The 23733-nt window shown below is 43.9% G+C and overlaps 1 protein-coding gene across 1 annotated transcript in view; it reads left to right on the top strand.

Annotated features, from left to right (window-relative positions):
* Window positions 1-23733, top strand: part of SH3RF3 (SH3 domain containing ring finger 3) — a 110305-nt gene that overhangs the window by 7599 nt on the left and 78973 nt on the right. Inside the window, exons 3-5 of the mRNA XM_060188439.1 lie at window positions 1130-1247; window positions 3067-3236; window positions 4658-4933. Of these exons, the coding sequence (XP_060044422.1) occupies window positions 1130-1247; window positions 3067-3236; window positions 4658-4933 (564 nt within the window). The remainder of the gene's footprint in view (window positions 1-1129; window positions 1248-3066; window positions 3237-4657; window positions 4934-23733) is intronic.

Genomic DNA, 23733 nt, shown 5'->3' with positions numbered 1-23733 from the left:
TCCTGGCCCTGTTCTCTCTGTTCTGGAAATTAGCTGGTCCTCTCCTCCATGGTCCACAAAGAGACCATGGTTCTTCAGCTCCTCATGTGGGGCTAGTGGCACCTTTTCCCTGGTGGACATAGGTCATCTGACCCTGTTGGATCTGACATATCCAGTACTCTCACCCCATAATTAAGGCCACTTAAATGACAGCATTGGGAGCTGGGCCTCTTCAGCCTGGGTTGCCTGGCACACACTTAGTCTCCTGCTCTGAAAACTGGTGTAAATGAGGCCATGGAGGAAAGGGTAGAGCAGGGGGAGCAGGAAAGGTCCAGGGAGTCCAGGGTGCAGAACCAGGGGATGTGGCTGGAAGGCATGTGGAGGCCAGTGTGGGGTGTTGTGGTCAGAAGCTGGGGACTCTCTCTGAGGGTTCTAGGCAGGTTGAGGCTTGGGATGTAGGTAGGATCAGCTGTGGGAGAGGGGGCTTCAGATACCACCTGGGTGTCACCACAGAAGCTCACAGTGATTCAGGCAGCAGGAGTGGGGGGCAAACAGGCTTTGAGCTGAAGTGTGGACTCCACAGGATTCAAGGATGAGTGCTGAGAGCAAAAATAAGCGGGGGCTTATTTACTGTGGTTTTGTTTGATGCTGTAGTTGAGACCAGTCTTCAAGGTTAACAGGTTAAAGATCAATTTTTACTATTTCTTTTTTTAAAAGATTTTTATGAGTGGAACCATCACATAAATACCTTTCATCTCTTTGCTTATTTTCCTAAACACAATCATCTCCAGTACCATCCATTTTGTCTCAAAGGACACAATATCATCTCTTTTGATTGCAGAGTAATATTCCATGGAATATATATAACACAACTTCTTTAGAGAGTCATCTGTTGGTGGGAATTTAGGCTGCTTCCAATTTGGGGCTATTGTGAATAATATAGCTATGAATTTAGGGGTGCAAGTATCCCTTTGATTAGTGTTCATGGTTTCAACCATATGTAGAATCTAGAGAACTGAAACACGTTAAAAAAAAAAAAACATCCAGAGAAGTACCTATGGAGTTTCAGGCATACAAGTCTGGTGTTCTACTCCTATACTATTTCCCTAACTTTTTTCTTATTAATGCTTAACCCATCTTACCTCCCTAGGTATCTCAACTTGTCCACGTGATCAGTTGTGACAATACGCTCATCATGAAAATCAATGTGAAGTTTACAGAGTTTCCACTGGGCCTTTGCTGCCTGTGTGATTCTACCACTCCTGATGGTGTTCTTTGACAAGAGGGTGAGAGATAAAGAGATGGAGGGGGAGATAAGGGAGGAAGAGAGAGATAAGGAGAAGGAAAGACACTTTCACCACCACTCCACTGCTTGTGAAACTTTTCCTCTGCATGAAGATACCAGGAACTGGGAACTCTTGCTTGGTAATTGTGAACCATCACTAGCCTGTAAATGGAATATTTTAACTCCTGACATGTAGTAACAGTTCAAGTAGAAGGAAAAGGTTATTCTGTCTTACAAATGTAACTGAAGTGGCTGGTCAGGGGTCCTCATCCCCAATGTTCTCAGTGTTCCAAAGGGGGCCCTCCTCTGTAGTGGGGGCTGTCTGTGCACTGTAGTCTTTTTGAAACACCCCTGGCGTCCACACAATAGATGCCAGTAATACCCAAACTGTCTTTATCATGGTGATTTATTTTGGTTGTCATTACTTCATTACTCTGGGCTGACAAGTTCAGATACAAAGAGAAAGAAAAACACCTAGCTCAAACTTATGTCATGTGCAGGGCAGAGCAGGTACACTATCCAGGGGAAATCTATTTTGCTGAACCAAAATGCCAATTCCTTTTTTAAAATTTTTTTATTATCTTTATTGATTGCATAGAGACAGCCAGAAATCGAGAGGGCAGGGGAGATAGAGAAGGAGAGAGACAGAAAGACACCTGCAGCAGTGCTTCAACACTTGCGAGCTTTCCTCCTGCAGGTGGGGACTGGGGGCTTGAACCCGGGTCCTTGAGCACTGTAACATGTGTGCTCAACCAGGTGTGCCACCACCTGCCCCCCCCAAACTGCCAATTTCTTTTTCCATAAAGTTTATTGCTTTAGCTTGGTGCCTTACATGGCTTTATCACCACCGGTAACCAGTTCTTTCTTTCCCTCCCCCTATTTCTTCCTTCCTTCCTTCCTTTCTTTCTTTCTTTCTCTTCCTCCCTCTTCTTTCTTTCTATCTTTCTTTCTCTTCCTCCCTCTTCTTCCTTTCTTTCTTTCTCTTCCTCCCTCTTCTTTCTTTCTATCTTTCTTTCTCTTCCTCCTTCTTCTTTCTTTCTTTCTCCTTTTCCTCTTCTTTATTTCTTTCTTTCTCCCTCTTCTTTCTTTTTTAGAGTATGAGAGAGATAGAGAGGGAGACAGAGAAGAGATACCTGTAGCACTACTTCACTGTTTTGAAGCTTCCCTTCTACAGGTGGACACCAGGGACTTGAACCTGGGTTCTTGCACATGGTAACTTTGGATTCTACTATGTTTAGATGTTGCCTGATGTCTCCTGCAGGACAGTATGTCCCTGGTTGACAATGCTTGAGTTTGGGACTGATGGACCCTATGTGACTATGGTATTCTTCTGGTGGCCCTTCGCCAACCCTTCCATTCTCGTCTTCTCTGATCACAGTACTTGTATTGCAAATGATCCTTCGGTTCCCCTCTCTAAAATTGAGGCTGATTAAGTCCATTGTGCTTACAGTACAAAGCTACCCAGGATGGTGTCATTGGAAACAAACTGTTTTTTTCCCTCCTCTAGTTCTTCAGTGAAACATTCTCTCTTGTTGCCATTTAATTGGTTGGTGATGGCTGTTTGTCACTTTGCCAGAAGGTTGTCTCTTAACTGTTGTCGTTTGATGTGGCTGAGACATAAATGTGGAGTGATTGAGCTGCCAACATGCTATTAAACCCTCTACAAAGAGCCTTTCCATGTACCACTGCTTCAGGCTTTTGTCGCCATCGACTGATTCAGACACTAAAGAAATCCTGGGCATGGGCAGCCCTGGTGGGAAAATGTGGCTTCTGTTAGGAAAAGTGCTGGGTATTAACACAAGGACCATGGGAAGTTTTGGATTGGTTTTCCTCTGGCACGGAGCCCACCTTTGGCAAAGCTGACTCTGTTGGTTACCTGGAAGGGGAAGGAAGCCAGGCAACCATTGGTCTTTATGACCTTTCTGTTGAAGGAGTCCAGTACGTGGGCACTGGTGTCAAATCAAGTTTTGGGGTAGTTCACAGAGTCCTTACTACCAAGCAGAAAAAGATTACTGAGAGGACCAGACATTGCTTGTGCCTGGAGACAGATGTTGGGTTGCTTTGGGGTGGGCAGGTTAACCTTTTGACAGACTGACAGGAACAGCCTATGATGTGAAGAGGATGCACTGGTTGCTCTTGAAAGAGTATCCTATGGTTTTGTCAATGCTTCCTTTTTATAAATAAAAAAATTAAAAAATAAATAAATAAAACAAAATAAAAAAGAAAGAGTATTCTAGAGGACCTAGGTTCAAGCCCTTAGTCCCCATCTGCAGGAGGAAGAAGCTTCACATCTCATTCTCTCACTCTATCAAAAAAGAAAGGAAAAGGAAAACATTCACCTCCATAAATGGTAAATGGTAAAGACATGCAGCAGTAACCCAGGTGGCCAAAAAGAGAGGGATCTAGATAGTCTGCTGTAGGAGTTTAAAAGCTACATTTTGTGGTGTGTGTGTGTGGGGGGGGCTTTCTGACATTTAGGTATCCCTGTTTGATATTCCAGCACATTGGGGACCAGCAGCTTTGGGAGTGACCTGCACCTTCCATGGCCACGCTTGTCCTCATTTGGATACATTGTCAAGTTGTAATGCAGCCAAGTAGAAAAGGCTCTGTCCAGTGTAGGTGTTTCTCCTCACTTTGGACATGCCATGCCTCTGACCCATGTTCTTATTAGCCATAAGGTTCACTATACAAAGGAAGGATTCTTTATTCTCTGCCAGGATTATTGCTGGGACCCTGTACCTACACGACTCTGATGTTCTCTTTCCTTTTTTTCCTTTTTGACAGAAAGTGAGGAACAGAGGGGAATAGAAATGAGAGAGAGAAAGAGGAGAAACACCTGCAGGACTGCACCAGTGGTCAGGAAACATCCCTCCTGCAGGTGTTCCCATATGGGGACATGGCTCCTTGCACATGGTAATATATGTGTTCTGTGAGGTTGCTATGATCAGGTCCTGGTAAGGACATTGACACTGGATGATAATTGCTTGAAATCAACTTGAAATAGTTCACAGTAGAGGATGATGTAGCACTGTGTACTGGCAGGGATGTCCTGGAACCAGGCCCCCTGGTGGGAACAGTATGAACCTGGTAGGTAGTGAGCTGTAGACCAGGGCCACATTTCATCTTGGTTTTCTTGCCTGTGACAGATGACTTAGTCTGCTTCAGAGCCTTATTCAACACAGTGAAATTCAGCCCGTGTAGAATACCTAGGACAGTGCCTGAGCGCCCCTCTCCTCATAAGCTGGGTTTGAGATGGCCCTAGACTGGGCCAGGCCATGGGCATGTGTGATCATGGGACAGGTGTCTGTCCCTTTAAGTGGCTCCCCCTAGAGGTCAGTTGGGGTGCAGCAGGACTTACTCCAGTGACCTGGTGCTGCCTTTTCCTCCTTGCAGAACCTCTCCCCACTCCCCTGCGGCAAAGCCCTCTACAGCTATGAGGGGAAGGAGCCTGGAGACCTCAAGTTTAACAAGGGTGATGTGATCATCCTGCGGCGCCGCGTGGACGAGCACTGGTTCCAAGGAGAGCTGCATGGCGCCCACGGCTTCCTGCCTGCTAGCTACGTGCAGTGCCTACACCCCTTGCCACAGGCCCCACCCCAGGGCAAAGCACTCTACGATTTCGAGATGAAGGACAGAGACCAGGACCAGGACTGCCTGACCTTCACCAAGGTAGGACAGGACCAGGTGGCCATTTTTTCTGGGACCCTGGCTGGAGATCCCAGGCACCACATACAGCCTGGGGTGCAGGGTCAACTGCTGGGGGTGAGGGAGGTGGGAGAGCCCGAGGAAAGGAGATACACCACAGCACAGCTGCTCCATTCATGGAGCTTCCTTCCTTAATGCCATGCCAGGGGTTCAAACCTGGGTCCTCAGACAGAATGCATAAGCTTTGTCCCAGCCACCAGACAGTATTTAATGTTGGAATTGTCCTGGAGGCCAAGTTCATTCTGCTTCCTGAGCTTGTGCTGGATGGAATGAGAGACACATAGCCACCCTTTCTTCCTTCCTTTCTCTCTTTCTTTCTGTCTCCAGGGTTATTGCTGGGGCTCAGTACCTACACTGCTCCTGTGGCCACTTTTTCAATCTTCTTCTTTTCTTTTCTCTTTCTTTTTTTGGTGGGGGATAGGACAGAGAGAAATTGAGAGAGGAGGGGAAGACAGAGAGGGAGAAAGATAGACACCTGTAGACCTTCTTCACCACTTGTGAAGCACCCCCACTGCAGTGGGGCCCAAACTAGGATCCTTGTGCTGGTCCTTGTTCTTCATACAATGTGCGCTTAACCTGGTGCACCACCTCCCGGCCCCCACAGAACCACATTTCCCATCTGGAGCTGACAGTGATCTTGATAGCTGATGTTCACAGGGGCCCTGATATCCTAGGGTGTAGCCTCTGAATTGGGAGCCAGGTACAGAGGGATAAAATCTTCCAGAAGTCATAGACCGTTAGGCAGATTCCTGAGAAAGCTGTGTGTGTGTGTTGGGGGGGGGGGGGTTGTCAAGGCTGGTCCTAGAGCACCAACGGGGACTTGACACAGTGCTCTAGGCTATTGGGAGGAACCCCCTGTGGGGGACAAATCAAATAGTATTTTTTATGCCACCAAAGTCCCACACCTATACAATTCCACAACTTTTTTTTTTCTCTCTCAATTCCAGATAGAGATAGGGGTAGAGGTGCGGTAGGGTTGGGATGGAGACAGTAGTACTGCTCCATTGTCCATGGATTAGTTACTTGTGCTGGGGTTGGCGAAATGACTCACTTGAATAATGGGTCACTTTGCCATGTGCACAACCCAAGTTCAAACCTGTTCCTCACTGCATTGAAAAAAGGAAGCTTCAACGTGTGGTCTCTTCCACTCTGTCTGCAACTCTGCCTCTCTATCCCTATCTTAATATATATATGCTGTATGCTTTATCAAACTTGTATACTTTTTATGGGGTTTCACCACTCCAGGCCAACTTTTTTAGACAGAGCTAGAGATACACATAGAGAAAGAGAGTGATATCACGTCACTTAATCTCCCCACAGTGCAGTAGGGGCTGGGCTTGAACTTGAGTTATGCATAAGGCAAAGCAAATGCACTGTCCAGATGAGCTATCTTGCAGGCCTAAACTTGTGCTTTGTCTTCAAAATTGCCAGGCTTCCAGGAAGCATAGCTGGGGCCTGTCTTAACTTCTCATGTTGGGACCAGAGTTCAGGGAGATACTCTTGCTTGATTACCTAAGGCTGGTGGTTCAGCCTTTCTGTCCTTGCACTGCCATCTCCTGTCTCCTATCTGTCCCTCTTTCTGTCGAAACTGAGAGAAATCTCAGTTTCTCTGCCTCATCCCCCTCCCCCCGCTTTTTAGCCTGCTGCTTGAATACCATGTACACCATTTCTTTTTTTTTTTTTATAAAAAGGAAACATTGACAGAACCATAGGATAAGAAGGGTACAACTCCACACAATTCCCATCACCAGAACTCTGTATCCCATCCCCTCCCCAAATAGCTTTCCTATTCTTTAACCCTCTGGGAGCATGGACCCAAGGTCATTATAGGGTGCAGAAGGTAGAAGGTCTGGCTTCTGTAATTGCTTCCCTGCTGAACATGGGCTTTGAAAGGTTGATCCATACTCCCAGCCTGCCTCTCTCTTTCCCTAGTGGGGTGGGGCTCTGGGGAAGCAGAGCTATATGATACATTGGTGGGGTTATCTGTCCATGGAAGTCAGGTTCCAGATGCATCATGGTAGCATCTGGAACCTAGTGGCTGAAAAGAGAGTTAACATATAAAGTCAAACAAGTTGTTGACTAATCATGGACCTAAAAGCTGGAGTAGTGTAGGTGAAGAGTTGGGGGGGGGGTCTCCATTTTGTAGATAGCTAGTAGGCATATTTTAGTTATATTCCAGAGGGCCTGTGGCTATACTAGGTTGTTTTTTGGTTTTTTTTTCCCCGAGCCTGAAATCTGAAAATGCAGGTGGATCCAAGTTATTGTCTGGGCAGATGATGTTATGGCTGCATAAAGGACCAGAAAGCTAGATCAGGGAAGAGAGCAGCTCCCAAATACGGGAAAGGTGTATAGATATTATTGACTGTAAACCCCATGGATTTGATCTGGGGCCCATATTCAGCTTAGGACCCTATGTGACCTCTGCATCCCTGTAGATCTGAGCTTACATTCTGTGGTCCTGAGCAGGAACATTCCAAGCTGCACACCATTTCTGAGCAGAACTGACAAACCCTGTGCCTAGCTGCTATTTATGTCTCCTTCTATTGTTCAGCACAACAGTGAATGGTCTATTTTCATTCAGGGAATCAAAGGTTTCTTCTCTCCTTTCATCAAGTTGTTCCATTGCTAATTCTAATTGTCACCTGGTGGGGGGGAGCAGCTGCCAGGAAGCCAACACCCAGACCTTCTCTCTTTCTCTCCAAACTCTCCTTAACTCCATCCTGCAGAGTTAATGGGAATGTGGTGTCAGGCTATCACTTGTGACCAAGAGCACACAGACTCTGGGTATGGCCAGGTCCTTGCTAAGGAGACAGACCCCTATGACTCTGAGCATGACTGACACTTGGCCAGACAGAGCATATAAGGAGGAGAGCTCACTGAACTGAGTACTTCAGGGTCTGGGCCTCTCACCTCTCTGAACCTGCCTCCCTCCCTACTCCACCAAGGCCTGTTCTACTCTCCTGCTGTCTGGCAGCTCCACTCAGAGGTGGAGGGTGGGGCACACAAGCACTGACAGAGGAGCATGGCTTTGTACTGGAGGCTGACTCGCTGGGGGGTCACATTGCAGACACCAGTGCCTGGTAGGAGAGGCAGGCAGTGATAGATCATGTGAGCACAAGAATGTTTCAGGGAATGGCCAGTGACCAGCTGTGCCATTCGTTTGGGAGGCAGACTAGGCATTGAGGAAGGACTCCAAGTATTCAGTGAAGAAATTTGGTATTTAATGTTGCAAAAGAATGTTAAAATGCTCCTAGTGAGAAATTCTGTTTCAACTGTGAGGCTCCCCTTAGACTCATTCTGCCCTGAATGTTTCTTTGGTTTGAATTTTGAGGAGTATGTCATGCCCACACTGAGTCTGAATGTTCACATGGGATGTGTCATGAGGTCTCTTTGGGCCAAGATTGAGGCAGCAAGAGGTTGTGAGAGGCCCACAGGCTGGTAACTGTTCTTATAGGAAGCTGAGTGCAGTGTGTCGTGTCTTAGGCTATTTTTATGAATTCTTTCTTTTTTTTTTATCACACTCTTCAAGGACCCAGTATTTTGAACATGCTGGCCAGGCTAGCCTGGCTTTGCCTCTTGCTTCTGTTGTTTGGACACATTCTGTTCTAGAGTCAGCAAGGAAAAGGAGCCCCCGTGGGCACTGATAACATACCTTTAGAAAATCTCTTTGTGCTGGGATTGATTGGCTTGAAAAGGCTGGAAGCAGGTGAATCAAAGCAAGGTTTCTACCTGCCACAAGGGCTTCTGACTAGTCCTGTTAAAGTTGCATGAATTAAAGTCATTTTAAAGCCAAACGCTTTGTTTCATTTTAAAAAGGGAATGGATAATTGCTTTTTTCAAAGCAACTATAAAAAGCATATCTTGTTACTTCTTAGGGTTCCCACTCCAAAGAGCTGGGCATGTGAAATGAACAGATTCAGAGAGGAAACTGCAGTGTCTTTGGGTGCTGTCAGTTGGCCTCTTAGACACCCTCTCTTGATGCAGGCTGGCCTTCATCTCCATGAAGCGGGACTGTGGGGGTTGACAGACTGGGATCTTATACACTGACCTGCACTAGACCACCACACCTTGAGTTCAAGGTCTGGACAGATCCCCATACTGAGGTGTTGGTTTCAAGGGCTAAGTAATACTGTAGTGATACTAAATGATGGTCTACTTCTTTCTTTTTCTTTAAGATAGAGACAGAGAAGGAGAGAGAGGGGAAAGGGGGAGAAGGTAAGAATGACGGAGAGACAGACAGAAACCAGAACACTGAAGCTTCCTTCAATGTGCTGAGAGTCAAGCTTGAAATTGGCTTGTGTATGTGGCAAGGCAGCACACTATCCAGTGAGCTGTTTCACCAGCTTCTGAGTGAGGCTTCAGGTCACCTTGTTTTCAGTCAGCAGTAAGAGCCCACAATATTCTTCATGCCTCAGCTTTGTCTCTTGCAATAAGTGAGAATGCCATGAGCTTGCCAGAGCTGCATGGGGTGGAAAGGGCCTGGGCTAAGGTCGTTGTAGTGCTCATGAGATTTCCTTGGAGTCCTTGGCTGTCTCTGAGCCACGATCACCCCCAATTTGCAGGATCCCCAGCCTCACCATGTTGGCCTGAATTCCTGCCATGTTTTCCACCTGGGTTCTGTGATATCCTCTTCTGACCTTTAGCTTATACCTTCCCAGATTTCCAGGGCTAACGGGATGCTTTGAGCTCACAAAACCCCTTATAAGATGTCCCTGTAAGTGTCAGATGGTGAGTCAGCTTGTATAGTGCACACATGGCCATGCACAAGGACCTGGGTTCAAGCCCCAGGGAACAATTCACAAGTCATGGAGCAGTGCTGCAGGTGTTTTCCTCTCCCTCTTTATCTCCCACTCTCTTCCTCTTTATTTCCCTTTGTCTCTATCAGGAAGAAAAAGGCCTCCAGGTTTGATGGAGTCATCATGGAGACACAAAGCTCAGTGATAATCCCAGTGGCTACAAAATAAAATAAAAATAAAGCACCACTACACTTTGTACTAATCAAATCCAAATTTTATCTTGTTGGTGCCACACTGCGATCTTCCCTCACTATTTTATGCTGCCAGAGATTTAGTCATTGCTTTCCCCAGATGATGAGAATCCTCTCCTTTGTGAACTAACCCAGCATAAAGCCAAACTTGGGTCTTCCTGATCTATGGAACACAAAGAGTGATAAAAATTTTTTTAATAAAGCAGGGAGGCAGTGGGCTCTCTAGTCAGGAAGACACAAAGTGGAATCATGACACATTTATTTTACAATATACTCTGATGTTGGAAGAGTTACTTAGACATTGATTTCACTTTAAAAAAAACTATAATGTAGAGCTGATAATGTAATTCAGTGAGCAAATGTATTTAGGAAACAGAGCTCAAGATAGGTATCCAGTAAGCATTTGCTCTTTGCCTTCTGCTGTGTCCTGTGTTGGGAACTGTCACAGTTTAGTCAAATACATGTCATTTTTATTTTATTTTATTTTATTTTATTTTATTTTATTTATAAAAAGGAAATGCTGACAAAACCATAGAATAAGAGGGGTACAACTCCACACAATTCCCACCACTAGAACTTCATATTCTATCCCCTCCCCCAATAGCTTTCCTATTCTTTAACCCTCTGGGAGTATGGACCCAAGGTCATTGTGGGATGCAGAAGGTGGAAGGTCTGGCTTCTGTAATTGCTTCTCTGCTGAACATGGGCATTGACAGGTCAATCCATACTCCCAGCCTGCCTCTCTCTTTCCCTAGTAGGGTGGGGCTTTGGGGAAGCAGAGCTATAGGATACATTGGTGGGGTTGTCTGTCCATGGAAGTCTGGTTGGCATCATGATAGTATCTGGAATCTGGTGGCTAAAAGAGAGTTAACATATAAAGCCAAACAAGTTGTTGACTCATCATGAACCTAAAGGTTGGAGTATTGTAGGTGAAGAGTTGGGGGGGGGGGGTGTCTCCATTTTGTAGATAGCTAGTAGGCATATTTTAGTTATATTCCAGAGGGCCTGTGGCTATACTAGGTTTTTTTTTTTTCCCTAAGCCTGAAATCTGAAATGCAGGTGGATCCAAGTTATTGTCTGGGCAGATGATGTTATGGCTGCATAAAGGACCAGAAAGCTAGATCAGGGAAGAGAGTAGCTCCCAAATATGGGAACGGTGTATAGATATTGTTGACTGTAAACCCCATGGATTTGATCTGGGGCCCATATTCAGCTTGGGACCCTATGTGACCTCTGCATCCCTGTAGATCTGAGCTCACATTCTGTGGTCATGAGTAGGAACATTCCAAGCTGCCCCTGATTATCAAGACCCACCTTCCTCAGGTGTAGCATAGAGTATGTTGTCCAGCCTCTCTTTGGAAGATGGAACATTCTCTACCATTGTTGATCCAAGTTGAGAGCAAGGTCCTATCGGGGCCCACAAAGGGGTCTATTTTGTTGTTCCTGATAGAGATGACCGGTAACAATGGAGGGAATTTGAGGTCTAGGCCCATCATGTCTGTTTAGGAATCTCAGGACTCTCTGATTAGGGACCCAGCTGATGGGGTAGCCTGATAGTGACTAAAGAGTCATTGTTAAAGTATGCCAGTCTCTTGTCCTTATTCAGCTTTTGCAGTTCTTGCTTTGATAAGGTTAGCTTTGGAGTGAGTGAGAGAACTGTAGTAGGAAGTAGGTGAGGAGGGTATCTAAGTCTAATTAGACACTATTTAATTATTCATTTCACAGAGACTCACTGCAGACTATTGTGTACTTCTACTTTCAGGTATATATTTTGCCCTAATTTATGGATACATGTGAACATATGCCCTATCTCATGGAACCTGGTCTACATCTAGGTTTTGGGACTTTGTTAGGAAGTGAATCACCTGGAATGGAATTAGATAATACTATGAAAGGAAAGGTCTCACCCAAGTAATGAGGCTGAAGGGCTGACGTTTCTGGACACAGTCTGAAGTGAAGCATACCTAGGTGGTACTCATTGTTTTGATTAGGTTGGGATCAGCTTTTTTTTTTCCCACCAGGGTTATTGCTGGGGCTCAGTACCTGCACCAATATTCCAAGTAGCCATTTCCTCTCTCTCTCTCTCTCTCTCTCTTTCTTTCTTTCTGATAGAAGGTGAGAGACAGAGGTAGAGAGGAAGAGGAGAGAAGGGGGAGGGGAAAGGAGAGCGAGAGAGAAACCTGCAGCACTGCCCCATAGCTTGTGAACCTCCCCCCCAACACACACACACAGGCTAAGGGATATGCAGGGATACTTCCAGGACTGGAGAAGCCTGCCACTACTAGTGATGGCAAGATGCACTGACTCATCCCATCCTTCCTAGAAATTGTGTTACCTTGTAAAAATGAGCAGAAAAACTCAGCCCATGTGCTGGAACTGCTGAGTTCTCCTCCCAACTGACCGCACCTCCGTAGACCCCCAAATGCTGCCTGGTGCCTAGCTCAAGTGGAGGGGGTTCCCTAACTAGGGAGACCCACACTGGAAGTGTGGCATACTGGGGTCTACAAAGGTCTGACCCTGCTCATTCATTCTTCTTTCTTCTCCTTCTCCTTCTTCTTCTTCTTCTTTTTCTCCTTCTCCTGCTCCTTCTCCTCCTCCTCATCCTCCTCCTCCTCCTCCTTCTTCTTCTCCTTCTCCTCCTCCTCTTTCTCCTCCTTCTCCTCCTCCTTCTCCCTCTCTTCCTCCTCCTCCCTATCTTTCTCCTCCTCCTCCTTTCTTAAACATGTATTATTTGTTTGTTTATTTATTTAAGAAAGAGAGGAGAAAACCAGAACATCTCTCTGGCACATACAATTCCATGGATCAAACCTGGGGCCTCATGCTTGAGAGCCTAGTGGTTACCCCACTTCTACTAGCCCTGCCTTAGGTTCTAAGAGGGGATAACAGGCCTCCCCAGATAATCCTCTTGGCTTTTAGGTGAGGCCTGAGCTATGGCTCTGTTGGGAGATACTTTGGGCCCTGCCCAGGGAAATTATGTTTGTGACAGGCCTCACACTTTCTGTGCTTAGCTCAGACTGTCTCCCTATGGGAGCCCCAGAGTAGAGTGAGCCTTTCCCCTATGTCAAGTGATAAACCCTCCCCTCACCTCATTCAGAACCCCACTGGCCTCTCCTCTTTCCCAGCAGATATCAAAGTCTGTTTTGCTTACCTTGGGCCCCACACTTGCTCCCCCATGATACTATATGTAGCTCTTGGCCCTGGCACAGTCCACTTCAGGCCTGGGGCTCCCTGAGGGCCTCTGCAGCCTGGACAACCCCCATCCCTGCTGCACACCCCACTGCATTGGATCTCTGCTCACATGGGCTGGCCTCCTGAGAGAGCTCACACCCTGCCCTTCATGCCCTGAGAGAGCTCACACCATGCCCTTCCTCGCTCTCTTGAATGTGTTCCTGTCTACACGGGACAGTTTACAAGTGAGAGTCAGCCATCCTCCATCCCCTGGCTGTCCTCAGCAGGGGACAGTGAAGGCCTATGGGGCTTGGAGTATGCCCTAGGCAGGGAAGCTGAGCACAGCCATCTGCCTGGGCCTGGGCTGGGCCTCAGCAGTTTTCTGTTGAGAGTGTAGCTTTATGCTTCTACAACCACCTTGGCTGTCATTTACTCTGCTGATGGTTATCAGCATTGAATTCTGTTCCAGAGGCTGACTGGGGTCAGGGACAGAGAGTGCATGGAGCTCCCACCCCAGATACTTCAATCCTCTGGCCTCAGCTCACGAGAGTATATGTTCATGGGGTATCTGCTGTGTCGTGTAGGGATGCCTCTGGTGTGCAGATGCATGTATATGGGCTGGAGGGGGTGCCTGTGGTATGTGCTCTGTATGTAATGTGTACCTGTGGCTTGTGGAGGGTACTGTGTGTACTTTTGCTCTGCATTGTGTGCTATGTAGTCTCTGCGTCGTCTGCATGTATGCATAAGGCATGAGGTTCGTGTGTGGTGTGTGGGATGCACCTGTGGTCTGCATTTGTGTGGGGTATGTGTGGTTCACGTGTATAGCATATGGATGTATCTGGTATGCCTGTAGTTTGTACAGGTGTGGTATGTTGGGTATGGGGGTTCGCTTGTGATTTACATGCATGCGAGTGGGGCTGACTGTGTGTGGTATGTGGGGTGCACCTGTGTTTTGCATGTATGTGATATATGGAATGTTTGCTATATGCATGTGAAGGGTGAAGGGGGAGTGATTCCTATGGTCTGTGTGTGCACATATACACATAGGATGAGTGTAGGTGGAGAGCACCATCACTGAGGCAGTGTGTCCTCTGCACTTCTCCTGTGATATCTGCCAGCCTCCAGGGAACATGACTCTTTGAGTAGCCCCAGACTTCTGGGCTTGAGACAAGGTGAAAATACAGGAGAGTGTGGCAGAGACCCAGGCTTCAGAGAGCCCATGACCTCCATTGTTTTTCCAGCATGACAGAAGAAGGTGAATGGCAGCTACTACTCCTCTAAGAGCCTCTCCCAGAACTTCTGATTGCTATCAGAGGAACAATTTTGTGTTATTTCTGCAACTAAAGGCTAAGAGAATCTGAGATTTTTCCCTTTAAATTTCCCTCTTGTTTTGATAGAGGGTGAAAGATACACAGAAAGGGAGAGAAACTAGGGGACAGAAGGGGGTGATTGAGAGAACTGTAGCACTACCCCACCATTGTGATGTTTTCCCTCTACAGGTGGGGGTCAGGGGCTTGAACCTGGATCCTGGTACATGGTAAAGTGCACTCTGCCAGCAGGCCCCTAATTTCTCCTTTTTACTGTAAAGGGATAACTTGGTGTTACCTATGACTGACCTGCCTCTAACTGCAAGAGCTGTAGTATCAGGGCTTCTACCGTGAATGAAGGCCAGCACTGAAGCCCGGCTGGTGAACTGTGCTGCTGAGTGTCTAGACTGTGATCTCTGCTCCCTGGCTCACTTCTGCTTCTCAGGAGCCTTGACAGCAGTGACAGAGGAGAGGAGTGAAATGGCACTCCAGGTCCTGTGGGGACTGTTGATTTTGAATCTGTCTTGCTTTTCTAATATATGCATCTCATGTTAAAAAGTTTCGTACCAGGGACCTCCAGGAAGTGGCACACCTGGTTAAGCACACACATCACAGTGCACAAGGATGCAGGTTCAAGTAAATAAATAACAAATAAATAAAAATTCCCAATAACAAATAAATAAAATATTTTCTAAAAAAGTTTTGCACCATTAGCCAGGGAAATGGCTCAGCTGGTAGAGCAGTAGACTTGCATGCCTTAGGTTACTGGTTTGACCCCCAGGGCCACAACTAGAGCAGTGGTCTGGTTTTTCTCTTCTTCTCTCTCTTGTGAAACTCTGTATATCACAGTAAATAAATGTTCTAAAAGGAAAAATATCTTTTAATTATACTAAATATTGTCTTCCATAAAATCCACAAACTTGATAAATTGTGTTTTCACTTTCATTTACATTTGTATAAAAATATTTTGACATCTGTTTAGATCTTTTTGAGCCAAATGTTACAACTGTGTTACTTAATTTTCATTTATTTGGGGGATTTTTCTAGTTAAATTTCTTGTTATTGATTTTTAGTTGAAGTCTGAGACCAGATATGATTTCTATTTACTTAAGCTTGTTAAATATTTTTTCTGGCTCTGAGTGTGGCCTGTCTTGTTGAGTATTCAGCATGAGCTTGAGAAGACTGTGTTCCTCTTTGGGGGTTGGGGGGGCTGCCCATGTATATCACATACAGATGACTGATGCTGGTGTTGTGCTCAGAGACACCCTTACTGCCTGCTGGATCTGTTCATTTCTGTTGAGAAATGTTGACTCTATCACCACTGTGATAAAGTATTTCTGTCTCTGTCCTTGCAATTACATCAGTCTCACCTCATGTCTTTTTACTCCTTCTAATTAAGCCTATATGCATTAAAAACTGTGATGTCTTCTTGGAGAATTATTCCCTTTGTCTCTGTGTAATGCCCATCTATGTATATAACAATACTCCTTGCTCTGAATTCTACTCTACCCAAAATTAATACAGCTACTCCTATGAGTGTCTTAGGAATGGCATAAGGAAAAAGTCATTGAGGTGTTTAATTTAATTTATGACTTCAGGGGGTTTGCCAAGGGTGAAGAGGTTACAGGAATCAACAAGGCTGTTGAGATGAGCATGGAGGAGGAGGCATTGAGGAACTTCTAGATGTGGCTCCTGAGGAATGAATAAATGAGCACTTGCTAGAGCTAAAGCAAAAACTCATAGCAGAGAGAGAGGCACACAAAGAGAAAAGTTCAGATGAAGAATTAAAAAAGGCAAGAAAATATTCAGAGTGAAAGTTTAGCTGGAATTTTTATAGACCTCAACAAGCTCTTTAGAAATTTCTCGAGAATATGAACTTCAACACCCAAGGAATTTCAGCAGGCAGGAATGCTCATGTTATATTAATCTGTTTATAATCCAGTCCATGGTGAAAGAAGAAACAAACCAAGCAAACCATTGTGGGCATATTTCTGAAATAACAAACACCTCACTAGGAAGAGCCTAGGAAGAGACATCTGGAGCACTGCTCCACCACTTGTGAAATTTCCTGCCCTGCAGGTGGGAACTAGGGGATTAAACCTGGGTCCTTGTATAAAGTGATATGTACACACTGCTGGTTGAGCCACCAATCAGCCCTTACTTAAATTTTGGGGGGAAAATGTAGATAGGTAGATATAGATATGTAAATGTGTAGCTATAGAGATAGATAGATAGATAGATAGATAGATAGATAGATAGATAGATAGATAGATATAACTATCCTAGGCCTTCACATTTATTCACCAGTCACTCACCAGAGCAACTTCCAACCCTGCAGTCTCATTTAAGGGGTTATACTTCTTTGATAATGTGTTTTTGCTGTGCCTTTTCTATGTTTAGATGGGTTTAGGTACACAGATGCCATTGTGTTATAACCACCTACAGTATTAAGTACAGAACAAATGGTATAAACTCATAGCCTGGGAGCAATAGCCTAGACCATAAAGCCTGGAGATTTAGTAGACTGTACCACCTTGGCTTGTATTACATACCTTCTTTGTGTTTTTGGAGTGGCAGAATGTCTAGATCATATTCTCATAGTTAGTTTTATGTTACTCTATATGGTGGCATATGACTTTATATGTGTACTGTATATGTAGTATGTGACATATACAAAGCAATCAAATTTAAAACCATTTCAGTTCTCATCTTAAATACACTTATTTTTAGATAAATTAAAAATAAGAAAAATTTTTACCACAAGGGTTATCACTGGGGCTCAATGCCTGTGCCAATCCTCTACTTCTGGCACCCACCCTCTCTTTTTGTAAAATTTTTTTATAGTGATTGATAGATACAGACAGAGAGGGAGAAAGAGTGAGTGGGAGACAGAAGAGACATCTGCAGTACTTCCCCACTGATTGTGAAATTTCCTCCCTGCATGTGGGTCCAGGTGCTTGAATTCCAGTCCTCATGCCAGGTAACATATGAACTTTGCCAAGTGAGTCATATAAAACACCAAAAAAATAAAAATTTGATATTAATTTCACTAATTCTTTCTACAGCATTTTCCCTTTCTTTGTGCATATTCTGGTTTTTCACCTATACTTCTTTCCTTCCTCTACTTAGAAGGTCTAATGTTTCCTGCTAGGCTCTTCTCATTGGCAACTAATGCCCTCAAATTTTGTTTGTCTGAAGATGTTGATTTCTTCCTTTTGACTGAAAGATAGTTTCACAGGGTACAGAATTTCAGATTGGTGGGTTATTTCTCTCATCAATTTAAATATTTCACTCTACACTTTTCTTATGCATTTGATTTTGATAGGTTAGAGTGATTTCTCATCTCTGCCTTAGTCTACAGGTATTTTTCTCCTTTGGTCTTTTCCTTACATTTGCTTTTCTGTAGGTTAAAAATGATAAAGTAGAGGCTGGGTGATGTCTCACTGGATAGAGCACACACATTACTATGTGCAAAGACCTATGTTCAAGCCCCTGGTCTCCACCTGTAGGGGGAAGCTTCATGAACAGTGGAGTACTGCTGCAGATGTCTCTTCTCTTTGTCTCTCACCCTCATCAAAGAAAATGGGAAAAATAACTAGGAGTGGTTTAATACTCATGGTCATCATGCCAGCACTGAGCCCCGTCAATGGTATATGGGACTCTGGTAAAGGAAGCCAAACTATGGGGTTGATTTGTTTGTTCATTTTTGGTATTTATCTTTCTAGGTGTTTCCTCTGAACTTCCTTAATCTGAAATCAGTTTGCAACAAATTCTTGGTTATTATTAGTCAGATATTTCTTCTCCTTTTGGGATTCCCATCACACATATGTTACAGCTTCTGCAGCTGTTCCCACAGTCCTCAGATATTCTGTTTCCCAGTCTTTGTTCTTTTCTCTTGGCTTTTTGGTTTTGGACATTCCTGTTTCAATGCCCTTAACCTCGGAGATTTCTCCCTCCCCAGTGGCCAGTTTTCTTGTAAGTCTATCAAAGTCCTTTTTCTATTTCTGTCACAGTGTTTTTGATCTCTGGTACCACTGATTTTCTGCATTTCCCCTCTCCCAACTTAGACTACCCATCTGTTCTTGCGTGCTGTTGGCCATGTCCACAGAGCAGATTATTCACAATTGTAAACACGTGTCTGATAATTGCAACATCCCTCCTGTGTTGGGTTTTGATGCTCTCGGTATGGTTTCAAACTGTGTCTCTTGTCTTTTAGTGATTCTGTTCATTTGTTTTGATAGCCTGGCATGATGTACCAGGTAAAGCTCTAGGAATGTGATAAGCAGGTGTGGGGAAGGGGACGTTCCATAGTCTTTAGGTCCAGTAGCTAGGTGTTTTTTGTTTTAACCAGGGCAATGCTTAGTTCTAGTTTATGGAGGTGCAGGGTACTGAACTTGGGACTTTGGAGCCTTTGGCATCAGAGTCTCTTTGCATAACCATTGTGCTCTCTCCCCCTGTCCAGTTAGGTGTCTTTTAAGGACACTGTACACCTAAAATATGAATGCCACGTGCCCTTCATTTCTTCCCTACCTTTCTCCCTTCTTTTTTGTCTTTTTGCATTGCTGGGGCCTGAAGTGTGCATGACTCCATGGCACCTGATCTGTTTTTTTTTTTTGCATTCTTTTGATTTCAGATAATGAGAGATACAGACAGAGAGTGAAAGAGAGACTGAGAGTGGGGAGAAGAAGCACCATATCACTATCACACCATTGTAGAGCTTCCTTAGGGCACTAAGGTGCTTCCATGTGGTACTAAGGATTTGTACATGGTAAGGCAAACACACTACTGGGTCAGCTGTTGCCTGCTCCCTGCCCCACATGTTTGCTTCTTTTGTTTCTTCTCTTTGAGTAGGATATGAGAGTATGAACCAGGGCTGACGATAGTAGGTTATTGCTAAGGCTTGGTACCGGCATGACAACTCCACCACCCCCACAATCATTGTTCCCCCTCTCTCCCTCTCTTCTTCCCTCCCTCTTTTTGTTCTTTCTTCTCTCCAATCCTTCCTTCCTCCCTCCCTCCCTCCCTTTCTTTCTCCTTTTCTTTCTTTCTTCCTTCCTTCCTTTCTTTTTTTCTTTCTTTCTTGATAAAGACAAAGATAAATATAGAGGAGGAGAGAGGGGAACACAGGCAGTACTTCTCCACCTCTTAGGAAGCTTCCCTTCTACCGATGTGATCTCTGTGGTCTGGTATGGTAGAGAACACCATACCCTGTTTAGTTAACCCTCATTGTCTAGTTTCTTTTCCATCTGAAGAAACATTGTAGTAAATACCCTCTGAGAGAATTTTTTAAACTTTTTAAAATTAGGATAGAGTCCCTGTATGTGATGCTACATCAGTGAGTATACAGCTACATCAGTGAGTATACAAGTTTTGATGTTTTAGAGGAATGGAGAAATTACCTGACATAAATACATATCCCAGGACTGGGCAGTGGCACACTTGGTTGAGCACACACAGTATCATGTGCAAGGACCCAGGCTCAAGCTCTGGTCCCTGTCTGCAGGGGGAAAGCTTTGCAGGTGGTGAAGCAATACTGTAGTTATCTCCTTGTCTCTCTATCTCCTCCTTGTCTCTAGATTTCTACCTGTCTCTGTCAAGTAAATGAAGTTTTAAAAAGTACATACCCCACTTAAAACAATAGATGTCTACTTACCTTATGACCAACACTATGAGTTGGATTTGCATTCATCTTTCTAACTCAATAGAACAAAAGAGCAAAGAAAAAAAGGCACCTTCTTACTTAAAATCACATGTATTTGATCATTCATCAGATACAAAAATTTTATGTTTAAAAGGAAATATGCTTTCCTTTTTGTGAGATATCTGCATTTTGGCTTTAGCACATAAGGCATTTTTTCCAACACTATATCTTTAAATATTTTTTTTAAATTATTATTATTATCTTATCATATTTTTATTTATTGGGAAGAGACAGCCAGATATTGAGAGGAAGAGGAAACTGATGAGAGAGGCGGAGAAACACCTGCAGCACTGCTGCATTACTATTTTTAAAGATTTAGTTTTAATTATCTTTATTTATTTGTGGGTAGAGACAGCCAGAAATCAAGAGGGAAGGGTGTGACAGAAAGAGAGAGAGAGACAGAGATACACATGCAACACTGCTTCACCATTTGCAAAGATTTCCCCCTGCAGGTGGAAACCAGGGCCTTGAACCTGGGTCCTTCTGTCCTATAACATGTGCACTCAAATAGGTGTGTCACCACCTGGTCCCACTTCACCACCTGTGAAGCTTTCTCCCTGCAGGGAGAGACTGGGGACTTGAGCCCAGATCTTTGCACATTGTAACATGTGTGCTTAGCCAGGGACTCCACCACCTGGCTCTTATCTTTAAGTCTTTATATATTAACCTTAAACCTTTATCTATCATATACCCAATGAGTATCTGCCTAATTTATTTGCTTTTTTACTTGGTGTCTACTGTTCTCCCTCTCCCCCCTCCCTCAAATAGAGACAGGCAGGCAAAAGTGAAAGAAAATGAAAGAGCCAGTAGCAGAGAAGCTTCAATGCATTGGGAGGTGGACTCATACCTAGGTCATGCATATGGCAAAGCAGTCTAGTGTCCAAATGAACTATTTTTCTGACACCCCTCTATACCTACTATTTTTATTGGGAGCATTAATGTCTTACAGTAAATACAGTTGTTGATACATGTATAAAATTTCTCACTTTCCTGCAAAGCACTGCCACCTCCAGCCTGGGTCCTCCTTCACCACCATGCTCTGGGACCTTAAGCCCTGACCCCCAGAGTCCTTTACTTTGGTGTAACACCAAACTCCGTCTAAATTCTGATTTGTGTTTTACATTCCTGTTCTTATTTCTCAACTTCTATTTATGAGTGAGATCATTCCATATTCATCCTTCTCTTTCTGGCTTATTTCACTTAACATGATTCCTTCAAACCCCATTCAAATGAGGTGAAGAAGGTGAATTCATCATGCAGAAAGTTTTGTTTACACTCCCCCCCCATACAACCTCTCCAGCATTTGTTGCTGCTACCTTTTCTGATGCATGACATTTTCACAGGAGTGAAGTGGTATCTCATTGTTGTTTTTATTTGCATTTCTCTGACCATAAATGACTTGAAACATTTCTTCATATGTCTGTTGGCCTTTTTGGATCTCTTTTTTGGTGAATATTCTGTTCATATCCTCTCCCCATTTTTGTGTGGGGTCATCTGTATAATTTGTTGCTGATTTTGGTGAGCTCTTTTATGTATTTTGGTTATTAGCCTTTTGTCTGATGTATGGCATGTAAAAATCTTTTCCCTTCCTGTAAGGGGTCTCTTTTGGTGGTGTTTTCTTTTGCTGTAGTCACATTGATTTATTTTTTATTTTGTCTTCCTTGCAATTGGTTTTGAACCATTGAGGATGCCTATTAAATTTAGAAAAGAGTTCTGCTAATAATATCCTATAATTATTGTTTAGTACATGGAATTTTCCTGACATTATCTCTTCTAGTATGCTTTCTTCCCCTTCCTCTCTTTATCTGGAAAGCCAATAATCCATATATTCTTCTTCTGATGACATCCCATATGTCTCTATTGCTGTTTTCAGTGTCTCTTAGCCTCTCTCTCTCTCTCTCTCTGTTCTCTGCTTCTTTCTTGGTTTTCTCTAATTCATCCTCAACCTTGTTACTTCTGCTTTCTGCCTCAGTTGTTTTACTCTTGTTTCTCTCAGGTGCATTATTTAATTCGGCTATTTTGTTACCATGCTTAGTTATTGTATTAGCTTGTTCATCTAGTTGAGCTCTTAACTCAGCTATTTCACCTTTAACTCTGATTACCTTAGATAATTTGTGTTCTCATCCACAGTCTCATCTATTGTTTTTCCATTTCTAATTATAATTCCATACAAGGCTTTCCTCACATCTATGATTATGACATTAATGTTTGGATGTTTTCATCGTTCTTATTTGACCCAAGTTCAAACCCAGCCCCCGCTGTATTGAAGAAAGTGTCAGTGTTCTTTTACGCTGTCTTTCTGCCCTTCTGTTTCTGTTTTTGTTTTTTTAGAGTTCCACTTTTGTACAGTGAAGAAAACCTGTGTGTCTGACATGCCAAAAAATTTAAGATGGTAGAGGAGCCAGGTGGTGCCTCATATGGTAGATTACACATGCTGCAGGTCTCTCTGTCCCTTTCTTGTCTTTCATCCATTGTCTCAAAAAGCAAGAAAAAGGAAAAGAAAAAAAATGCATCCAAGAGTGGTAGTCATGACCCTGGTGAAATAACTTTGGTGGCAAAAAAATGTTTTTGTTTGCTTGTTTGTTTTTTTTACCAGAGCACTGCACACAGCTCTGGCTTGTGAGGGAAAATGTGTGGTGGGAAAAAAAATTTTTTTTTGTGGGTGCAGCACCCATTCTTTTTTTTTTTTTTTTTTTTTTTTTCTTCTAGGGTTAATTGCTGGGGCTTGGTGTCTGCACTATGAGTCCACTGCTCCTGGTGGCTATTTTTCCCTTTTGTTGCCCTTGTTGTTTTTATTATTGTTGTTATTGCTGCCATTGTTATTGGATAGGACAGAGAGAAATCATTGTTATTGGATAGGACAGAGAGAGGAAGGGAAAACAGGGAGAGAGAATGATAGACATCTGCAAATTACTTGTGAAGTGACCCCCATGTAGATGGGGAGCTGGGATTCTTAAGCCAATCCTTGCACTTTGCACCATGTGCACTTAACCTGGTATAATACCACCTGACCCCTGGGATGAAAATTTTTTAAAAATGAATTTTAAAAAGGTTTTTTTATTAGAGATTTAATGATGATTTACAATATTGTATGATAACAGGGGTACAGTTCCACACAATTCTCACCACCAGAGTTCCATGTCCCATACCCTCTATTGGAAATTTCCCTATTCTTTATCCCTCTAGGAGTATGAACTAATATTCTTTTGGAGGAGTATAGAGGGTAGGAGTTCTGGTTTCTATAATTGATTCTCTACTGAGATGCATGGGCACTAGCAGGAAGAGGAAGATCACATCAGGTGACTTTATCACACATATCTGCAAGCTCCTAATTGTTTGATTCATGAGAAAGGTAGGGGAGGGAGGGAAGGAGGAGGGAGAGAGAGAGAGAGAGAGAGAGAGAGAGAATATATTCCCAGCCTGTTTCTATCTTTCCCTAGTGGGTTAGGGAAAAGAGGGAGAGGTAAGACTTTGGGACACACTAGTGAGGTCATCTGCCCTGGGAAGTCGGGTTAAATCCTAGTAGCATCTTCAACTTTGTAGCTGAAAGGTGGTAAGATCTAAAGCAGGACAAAATGTTTAATAAATGGGAACCCAAAGA

The sequence above is a fragment of the Erinaceus europaeus genome, chromosome 3, assembly GCF_950295315.1.
Source record: "Erinaceus europaeus chromosome 3, mEriEur2.1, whole genome shotgun sequence".
NCBI classification, from domain to species: domain Eukaryota; kingdom Metazoa; phylum Chordata; class Mammalia; order Eulipotyphla; family Erinaceidae; genus Erinaceus; species Erinaceus europaeus.
This window is presented reverse-complemented; position numbering and strand designations above follow the sequence as displayed.